The 9,268-nt window shown below is 58.6% G+C and overlaps 2 protein-coding genes across 2 annotated transcripts; one reads left to right on the top strand and one right to left on the bottom strand.

The window, feature by feature from the left end:
- Window positions 1-270: 270 nt before the first annotated feature.
- Window positions 271-1,663, top strand: SYCN (syncollin). The gene is made up of 2 exons (XM_059153147.1): window positions 271-671; window positions 1,507-1,663. The coding sequence occupies exons 1-2, from the start codon at window positions 271-273 to the stop codon at window positions 1,514-1,516; spliced, it is 411 nt and encodes a 136-aa protein (XP_059009130.1). The 3' UTR covers window positions 1,517-1,663.
- Window positions 1,664-2,122: 459 nt separating this feature from the next.
- On the bottom strand, window positions 2,123-6,151 carry NCCRP1 (NCCRP1, F-box associated domain containing). Its single transcript, XM_059153225.1, has 6 exons — window positions 5,602-6,151; window positions 4,914-4,976; window positions 4,777-4,828; window positions 4,090-4,185; window positions 3,358-3,496; window positions 2,123-3,233 (listed from the first exon to the last, which is right to left on the bottom strand). Exons 1-6 carry the CDS (start codon window positions 5,897-5,899, stop codon window positions 3,093-3,095), a joined length of 789 nt encoding a protein of 262 aa, XP_059009208.1. The 5' UTR covers window positions 5,900-6,151; the 3' UTR covers window positions 2,123-3,092.
- Between the last annotated feature and the right edge of the window lie 3,117 nt (window positions 6,152-9,268).

The following is a 9,268-nucleotide window of genomic DNA, read 5'->3' as shown; positions in this document are numbered from 1 at the left end:
CAAGAGACTCGTCCTCAAGTCCTGTTAATTGACTTTCTTTCTTTTTTTAAATGTTTGCCACGTGAAATCTTATGCTGCTAAGCTGTACACAAGTATGTCCGTCATGTGTTCATTGGCTGTGGGTCTCCGACGTAGGTGAGGAAGGTTTCCCTGCTCCAGGGAGGGTTGGTGGCGGGCGGGGGGGGGGGGGCGTCCTTATCTCGCAGCTTCTCCCTTCCCACGGGCCAGGCTCAATAAAAGCGCGCGGGGACGCAGCATTGCAGTGTCGCCATGTCCCCGCTCTGCCCCCTGCTGCTGGCCCTGGCCCTGGCCCTGGCGGCCGTCCCTGGCGGCCGAGCTGCCTGCCCGGCCCCCGCGGACCTCAAGAAGCCCGACGGGACACGCACGTGCGCCAGGCTGTACGACAAGAGCGACCCCTACTACCAGAACTGCTGTGGGGGCGCCCAGCTGTCGCTGGAGCCAGGCGCCGACCTGCCCTTCCTGCCCTCTGACTGGACGAACGTCGCCTCCTCGCTGGTGGTGGCCCCGCGCTGCGAGATCACCGTGTGGTCCCTCCGCGGCAAGGCCGGCAAGACGCGCAAGTTCTCGGCGGGCGCCTACCCGCGCCTGGAAGAGTTCCGCAAGGGTATCTTTGGCGACTGGTCCAACACCATCGCGTCGCTCTACTGCAGGTGCCTGCCCGGCCCCGCCTCCGCCTGCAGCCTTGTCTCTGCGTCCGCGGCACGAGCCCGGCCCCCAGACCCCTTGGTCCCTGACCCCCACTGGGGGTCCCTGGGACCAATCTTGGAGATCTCCCTTCTCCTACCCGCATCCCTTCCCCCAAGCCCATGACCACTCGGAGCTCTCGCACCCAACTCCGGGATTCCCACACTCAGAAGGGACCCCACCCTCTAGCCCTCTAGCCTCCATTCTGGGAGCATCTGCCTCCCACCTTCCTGAATTCTCCACCTGTGGACCCATCCAGAGCTGCTGTCCTAGACCAAGCTTGCAGATGGGGAGCCACCAGTCTTCTCACCCCAAAGCCCCCAGAACCAAACCCAGTCAGTCCCAGATCCCGGAGCCACCAGAGCCAGCTCTGAGACTCCCAGACTCCAAACTGACCCACCCCGAGACCCCGTTCTAGGAACATCCTATCTACCTTCATGTTCCTGCCCACGTAGACCCTCTAGATCAGCACAGCCCTACAACCAGTCCCAAAGTCCCTGTTAAGGTTCTGGAGCCCCCAGATCCAACTTTGGGCACCCTCACCCAGCCCACTGTGCACTCACATGTGGGAGCTCACAGAACGTGGGACCCTAAATCTAGTCCTAGTACTCTTCAAAACCATGTCACCTGTCCCTCTCCCTCCACAAGAGCTCCAAGGGCCCCCAGGACACCCAGCTCATGAGCTTCGAGCCCAGCCCCAGCCCTCCACCCCATCTCAGCCTTTTAGAACTGCCGCCCCCCAACTCTGGATCTCTGAGCCCCTGGCACCCCCCCCAAATGATCATTTTTATTCTGTTGCAGGTGTTACTGATGCCTTAGGGATACTTCTTCTCCAACCCCCAAAGGGTGCAGAGCTCGTCATCTGGCCTTGTCTCTGGGGTCTGCTGAAGTCCCCAAGTCCCAGGAGGAGAGAACTTTCTGCCTGTCCCCCGAAACCTGCCTTCCCTGCAATATAGCCCTTGTGACATTATCCCTGTCTGTCATCTACTCATGCTTGGGAACCAAGTCCACACAGGACAGGGATGGGGTGGGGGAGAGAGCAGGGCTGTCAGGCCTGCATCAGCCCATACCTGGGACAATGCTGGAGAGGGGTTCATACTCAGAGATTCCGCCATCCGTTTAGGTGGGCACAAAGATACACATCCACGGGACATGTGTGCGACATGCAGTGATACCACTAAAATGCTTCCCTGAACGTTTTGGCAGAAAGCCCTTCCCTGAATCCCTCAATCCCTCCCCTCCCCCCAGGCTGTTCTGCCTACCAGGGACCTCCAGCCCCATCTCAGGAGTCAGGCCTGGAACAGCAAGAGGCAGTCAAGGACCCTGCCCTAGGCTAGGACCAGGGTCTCATGCTAGATGTGGGCAGAGCCTGGGACTTCGCAGTTGTTACAGATTTTCAATCTCTTCCCCCAACACATGAAGAAAAATTGTAGCTCAAGTTTATCATCTGTCCCACCACCATCCCCAGTGATTATGGCCCTTGATGGAGAACTTGATGGCTTTGGGGGGACTCTGGGAGGAATGGGGGGGTCTTGTGGGGAGGAGAGGTATGGGGACCAGCTCTGGGGGAGGTGAGAATTTGGGGATGGAGGGGGAAGGGGAATGTGGAGAGCATCTGAGAGGACAGAATTGGAGCAGAGAGGTCAGCGGAAAGGCCAAGAGGCTGTAAACTGGGGCTAAGTAAAGAGACCAGAGGTCGTGGCGGGAGGTGCACACGGCACAGGCGTTGCGAGGTGCAGGAGGATAAGGGTTACAGGACGTGCCTGTGGGATATGAGCTCGGTGTCATTCTGAGAAGCAAAGACCAGGGAAATGCTCAGCATCCTCACGCTTGTGAACTTATTCACCAAGCACCAACGATTTAGGAGGCACCTACTGTCTGTGGAGCACTAACTTGGGAAGAAGCAGTTGCTGCCCTCAGCCCTCACGGGGCTCAGAGAGTGCAGAAGAAACCAAAGTCTGTCATTCAAGGGGGTGTTAAGATGTCAGGTGGGAAATCAAGGGCAAGGCAGAAAGCAGGGGCCTGGGGGGTGGTAAGTGACCAAAGAGAAGCTGAAGGGTCATGAAGGTGGGAAGGGAACAGGGGTTGCTTCTCCACACATCGGGAAAGTGTGGAGACAACAGGTCAGAGCTAAAGGGCCAGGGAGGTGCTAAGGGCCAGGGACTCCTGAGGGTCAAGGAGGTGCTAAGGGCCAGGGACTTCTAAGGGTCAGGGAGGTAAAAGAGATGCTAAGCGGTCCAAAGGGATAAAGGAACAAGAAGATATTAAGGGGTCAGGGAGATGCAAAGGGTCAGGGAAGCGCTAAGAGATCAGGGAGGTGCTAAGGGATCACACGTTATGGACCAGTGAGACAAAGGGTCAGAACAGGCTGGGAGTTGGACAGCCAGTCACTCCCTGAATTGCACAGACACGGAGGAGTCCGTCACCCTTGTCCGCCGCAGCCCGCCAGGCTCCCTCCGGTTCTTGGTCTTGTGCAGGAAGTGAACGAAGCGCACGCCAGGGCCGTACTGGCGGAAGACGTGGGACACCTGCGGTGGGGTCAGGGAGAAGTCTGGTCAGGGACCCAGGAACCCTTCTCTCCTACCTCCACCCTCTCTGAGGTCTTGGGACATGGACACGTGGCCAGGGTCGGTGGCCAGGGCAGAGCCTCACCTGGAGCCAGCGGCCGGGGGGGCCCCGACCAGAGGATCGGGGGGCCACGTGGTGTTGCGCGATGACTGAGCGGCGGTCAGCTGCCAGCAACCAGACGTGCAGCTCGTAGACACACGTGTCTAGCCGGCTGTCCTCGTACCTGGGGGTAGGGTCCAGACCTTCAGCTGCCACCGCAGCTCCCGTGTCCTCGTCCCCCATCCCTAACATCGTGTGACACATGCTCATTGGCTTCCACTCTGTGCACCCAGGATGGCTAGCATGGGCAACACAGCCCTGACCAAGGCGGCCCCCCACGGCGACCCTGTGGGAGTCATATAGCCTGGTGTGGGAAGCAGACCTGTCACCAGACAGTGACCATCCAGAACATTAAGGGCTGGGATATAGGGAGCCCAGAGCCCTGGAGCATACGGCTTCTGAGCCAGCTGGGGGGTGGTCTGGGAAGGCTTCCCAGCAGAGCCACGTGTAGCAGAATCCCAAAGGATAAGGAGGAATTTGTCTAGAGAGCAGAGGGGGACAAGCATCCAAGAAAGAAGGAACGATGTCCAGCGAGGTGCGCCTCAGAAACTGGAAGTCTCAGAGGGAAGGAGCTAGAACAGTAGGCGGGGCTGGATCCTGCCATGACATGAGGGTCTTGGTGACAAGCTCATACCAGGGGAGGACAGGTGAGGCTGGCGCTCTGGGGAGCCCTGTGCATGACCCCATGGGGCAGGCGGATTGGGCAGAGGGCCATACCAGTCCATGACCGTGATGTCTGGCTGCTCATCGTCAAGGAGCTCCTCCCACAGGCCCTCAGCCAGAAGGTCCACACACTGCTGCTTCACGGTCCAGCTGTGAGAGAGGGCACGGGGAAGGTGAGGTCTGGGAGCTGCTAGGGTTCTTGGGAACAGGAAACCTCGATCATGGTGCCCTCGTGGAGACACCAAAGGCACCCATGGATGGGGGATGAGCGCTTTCTCCCCCCTTATAGCCTCAGCTCCCTCCTTTCCCCCCTGAATGCCAGATGGTCTGAACCCCATGACGCACATGAGCAAAGTGGCTCAAGAAGGGAAGTCACTTGCTTAAGGTCAAGCAGCAAAGAAGTGGCAGAGCGGGGCTCCCAACCCAGGCGTGTGTGACTCTGTCCCACCCAACCTGCAGAAGCAGAGCTCAGTTTAATGGAAGGCAGATGGTGGCCTGGGTGCCTTCCCCCTCCCAGGGAAGAGGTGGAGAAGAGTAACGGTGACAGCTGTTATTTATTGAGCACCTACTATATGCAAGCTGGGCCCAGCCAGACCCTGCGCTGTGTTTTAGGAATGTTCTCTTTTATGACAAACTCTGGGTACGGAGCAGGAAACTGAGGCCCAGAGGGGCACAGAGGCAATTTCTCCAGGCCCTGAGGTGAGAGACTGGGGCAGGGCCCCAGGGGTCTCCGCCACCCACCTGCGGTCATGCTGGAGCTTCTCGGTCCTAATGTACCAGCCTCGGAAGTTGCCTGGCAGGTGGAGGAGCAGAGGGTTAGAATTTGCCCATTCCACAGGGCCATTCACACCCCTTGGGCCAAGCCCGCAAACACTTACCCAGAGTCTCCAGGGGCTGCTGGGTGGGACCAGTAGGGGGTGCTGGCTCATAAATGTTGATGCCTGAAACATGCCGGGGCGGGGGAGCGGAGCCTCAGGCAGGCTGAAACTGCCTCCAGCCCTTCAGCCTGGGCCTGACTACCTCCCCCCAGGGCTCTGCCGGAAGGGCGAGAATCTGTGCCAGGACGGACCTGCCTGGCAGGGATGTGTGAGTCAGGGCCGGGGAGAGTCCTGAGAATGTCCTGGGGCAAAGGAATGGTGCAGTGAAGAAAGAGGGAAGGAGGAGAAGGAGGAGGGCGTCCTGGTGAGACCGAGACAGAGGGACAAAGCGAGAGGCACCTAGAGAAAGAGACAGAAATACATGTGGAGGGAGGCAGGGAGAGAGAGGCCGACAGACAGGATGAGAGAGAGAGAGACAGGGAGAGACAGAGACATATGACATAGAAAGAGAAAGAGGGTGATGCAGGGCAGGAAGAGAGAGCCCCAAGGAGACGGAGGGGGACACAATGACAGAAGAGACAGGAAAGGGTGTAGAGAAACAGGTTGATTCCAGGGAACAGACACCAGGGAGCAGACGGAAAGATGAGGAGACAGACGGTCCGAGCGAACTGCCCGTGGCAGAAGGTGGAGACTGGGCAGCGGTCGGTCGGTGGGTCGGGGTGCCGCACCTTCCCGCCCCTTCCCGCACCTTCGGGGTTGGGCGAACGCAGCAGGTTGCGGCAGAGCGGCCGCCGCAGGAAGAGCAGCTTCCAGGTGAGGCGCGGGGGTAGCTCCAGGCTCCCGCCTGGGGGCCTCCACTCCTCCAGCAGCAGCTGCCGGGCGTAGGCCTCCGTCGGCTGCTCGGGCTGGGGGGTCCCCGGGGTGTCGGGGGCAGCCGGGGACGGCGGCGACGGCGGCGGGGGCGGCGACGGCGGCTCCTGGGGGCTGGCGGGCTCGTCGGCCTCCATCCCGCCTCCAAGCGCGTGTCGGTCGCTTTCCTCCTCCATCCGTGGGCTCCGGGCGACTGTCCCGGGCTCCTCCGCAGGCTTGGGGTTAACTGGAGGCGGGAGGGGCGGGGCGCACCAGCGGGCGTTGGAGGGGGGTGTGTGTTAGGGGAAGGCTCTGGGCCTCCAGGCCCTCCACCCTCAGACTTAGGAGTCGGGGTCCTCAGCTCCCTGCTCCGTCAGACCAGGAGCGCAGGTCATCTCCTCCGCCAGGACCCAGGAGTCCGGGTCCCCAGCCCCTGTTCGGTTTCCTAAGCCTCCTGCCCCAGTTTCCCCAGGGCCCGCTGAGGGCTCAGGCACTGGTGGGGGGATGGGGTGTGACCAAGGAACTGATGTCAGGGCTCCCTGCCCTCGAATAAGGTCCCTCCCCCTCATTAAGATCCAGAGTGGCAGGATTAAGAGGTTCATTAAGGAAGACCCCCCTCTTGTCCCCACCCCTACTTTCATCCAGGGGTAGGAGGTGGGGGGAAGTCCTGTCTCTGCTGCTTCCTCCTCTGCTATCACCTGGGACACGCCCTTGGGACCCCAACATTTCCTGTTCTGGAATACCAAGTGGAGGGCAGAGAGACGCTCAGAGGCACAGAGATGGGGGACCCCCAGGGAGGCACTGAGATAGCAGCAGATAGGGGAGCAGTAACCCCACCTGGGTTTTGGGGGGTGTCGGTATCCCTTCCCTCTCCCCGGGGGGCTGGGGAAGAGGGCACAGCTGCCAAAGACTCTGCCCTCAGAGGTCCTGGTGATTTGGGAGTGAGGGATGGGGCAATGGTGGGGGCAAGAGGTCGGGGTGCGGAGGAAGTAGGGTGACCAGGAACCTGTAGGGCCAGATGCCCAGGGCCACATCCTGCCACATCCCACACCCAGCCCAGCAAACACGGGTGTGGGGTTCCACGTGGATTACCCACAGCAACCTCCATGGTGAGCGCTTTCTGGGTACTCAGTGGGTGCTGTTCTAGGTGCTTCCCAGTTCCAGGGATCCTCCAGCAATGGATCGGGAAGTGGGTGCGACTCTTATCCACACTTTACTGACCAAGGAAAGGTAACAGCAGACAGGCATGTGCGAACATGCGCTCCAGCGTCCTGCGTGCCCCCGCACTAAGGTTGTGTGGGGCGCTGCTTTTGTTCCCACTTCACAGAGGAGGAAACAGAGGCCACCTTGGCAGGACTGCTCCCTTGCTGCCCTAGATAACCCCCTTTGCTTTCAGGCACGCTTCCTGCCCCAGATTCCTGCAAGACACAGACACATGCCTGGGACACTCAGAGTTGAGCTCACGCCCGAATGATGCTGCTCATGTAATTGAGGGCTCCCTGTGGGCTGGCATGGTCCTGGGTAATTACCTCCATCTCCACATCCTCCCTAGGAAATAGATGCTATTGCCATACCCATTTTGCAGATGAGGAAACAGGCACAGAGAGGTTTAGTAACTCACCCAATGCACCCCAGGGCTGCAGCCCAGATGCCCCAGGAAGTCCCCAGGAGACGCCCACTCACCCAGCTCAGAGCACATGCAGAACTGGAGACACTCCCCCCGCCACCACAAACACACAAACACACACCCATGGCTGGCCACCAGCCCACCTGTCTTCCCCATAGCCGCAGCCAGAGTAGCAGGAAGAGAGGCGAGGGAGGAGGAGGAAGGGCAGAACCAGAGCAGCAGTGTCTGATGAGGGAGTCAGTTGTCCCCAGGTCAGAATCCAAGGCAGGGAGTGGCCTGGAGCAAAGAGTGTGCAGAATGGGGTCTGCACCCCTCCACCTGGCCCCTACCCCTCCCCGGCCTGCCATGGTTTCCACACCACATTTCCCATCATCTCCGGAACTCCTGGGGTCCTCACCCCCTTCTGTATCTCACACAAACACACACACGCACATACTCACACACGCATCCACACACACGAATGCAGTCACAGGGCAAACCCAAGTAGTCACTGCCCCACTAAAACCCAGTACAGCTCCCCAGTGCCTTCAGGGGACTGCTCTTTGGCTGCCTTTGGAAGCCTGGGTTTCTGGTCCCTGCTTCCCTGACCTGTTCTTTCCCATCTTTTTGCTCCCAAAGTTCTTTCTACCTGGAACGACTTTCCCTCTCACTTACATGCCCCCCACCCCAGACTCAGTGGTCCCAAGCTTTACAGCATGTCAGACTCACCCAGGATGCTCACTCAAAATGTGTCTTCCCAGGTCCCACCTGGAGTTGGCCTCGGTCATTCTGGGCCCCAGAGTGGAAAACTTAAGAAGCCACCTCTCCTGCACCTGCCATACTATGGGAAATATTGTTATTTAAATCTGAGGAATCTGGGGCATAACCTGGGCCCTGCAAAGCCAAGTGGATCTCAGACATCCCCCCTCTCTAGCTTCAAGTGGCAAAGGTCCTAGTGTGGGGACCTGTTTTCAGAACAGGTTGAGGCCCGGCCAACCAACGTAGCACCACCCATTCTCATGGGTCACGAAGGATTCAGAGCATGAGCAATGGTGGGACCACTTTGGAAAAGAACTTGACAATTTCCTATAAAACCAGATATCCAGGGTGCGTGACCCTTGATCTCTGGGGTGGTGAGATCAAGCCCCATGTTGGGTGTAGAGTAACTAAAAAAACAAACAAAAACAAAAAACAAACAAACAAACAAACAAAAGAGATACCTTCCCATCCTGCACCATGGGGGCCATCCCATTGCTCCCTGGATTTAGTGAGAGATGGGAGTCTGTGTCCACACAGAGGAGCACACACGACACTTCTCCCCACCGGGGCCAAACTGAGAACCGGGAGCTGATGTTGGGCTCCCTGCTCGGTGGGGAATCTGTTTCTTCCTCTCCCTTTGCTCCCCGCCGCCCCCCCCCCCACGCTCCCTGGCTCGTTGTCTCTTGCGCTCCAGCGCATGTGCTCTCTCTCTCTCTCTCTTTCTCACGCTCTCAAGAAGGAGAGAGCAAGAGAGTGAGAGCGAGCGAGCGAGAGAGAGAAAGGGCAGGGGAGGGACATACACAGGGCACAGACACCGGGCACAGACATGGGGCACAGACACAGGGCTCGACCCCAGGACCCTAAGATCATGATCTGAGCCAAAGTCAGATGCTTAACTACTGAGCCACCCAGGTGCCCCAGGAGTTCTGGCTTTATGGTAGTGGTTACATGGGAGAACATTTGTCAAAACTCACCAAGCTATACATTCGAAACGGGTGTGTTTTCTTGCATGTAAGTTATACCTCCAATAAGGAAAAACAAACAAAAAAACTCCATACTAATAAGAAAATATCTTCAAGCCTATTAAGTGAAAAGAGCAAGATGTCCAACAGTGGACCGCATAGGCTGCTATTTGTGTGGAGAAAAAAATAGGGACAGAAAACAAGGATCCCTAAGTTTCCCATTGCCTTTATACCTCTTG

The sequence above is a fragment of the Mustela lutreola genome, chromosome 16 (assembly GCF_030435805.1).
Source record: "Mustela lutreola isolate mMusLut2 chromosome 16, mMusLut2.pri, whole genome shotgun sequence".
Taxonomy (NCBI): domain Eukaryota; kingdom Metazoa; phylum Chordata; class Mammalia; order Carnivora; family Mustelidae; genus Mustela; species Mustela lutreola.
The sequence above is the reverse complement of the archived record's forward strand: the minus strand, read 5'-3'. Positions and strand labels throughout refer to the sequence as shown.

Bases quoted from the DNA above. Each gene is read 5' to 3' on its own strand.
- SYCN (XM_059153147.1), top strand. From the start codon at position 271: ATGTCCCCGCTCTGCCCCCTGCTGCTGGCCCTGGCCCTGGCCCTGGCG.
- NCCRP1 (XM_059153225.1), bottom strand. From the start codon at position 5,899: ATGGAGGAGGAAAGCGACCGACACGCGCTTGGAGGCGGGATGGAGGCC. The intron at 4,977-5,601 runs GTGCGGGAAGGG...GGCATGTTTCAG, and splicing joins GCGTTCGCCCAACCCCGAAG to GCATCAACATTTATGAGCCA. The intron at 3,497-4,089 runs GTATGGCCCTCT...CCCTACCCCCAG, and splicing joins GACATCACGGTCATGGACTG to GTACGAGGACAGCCGGCTAG.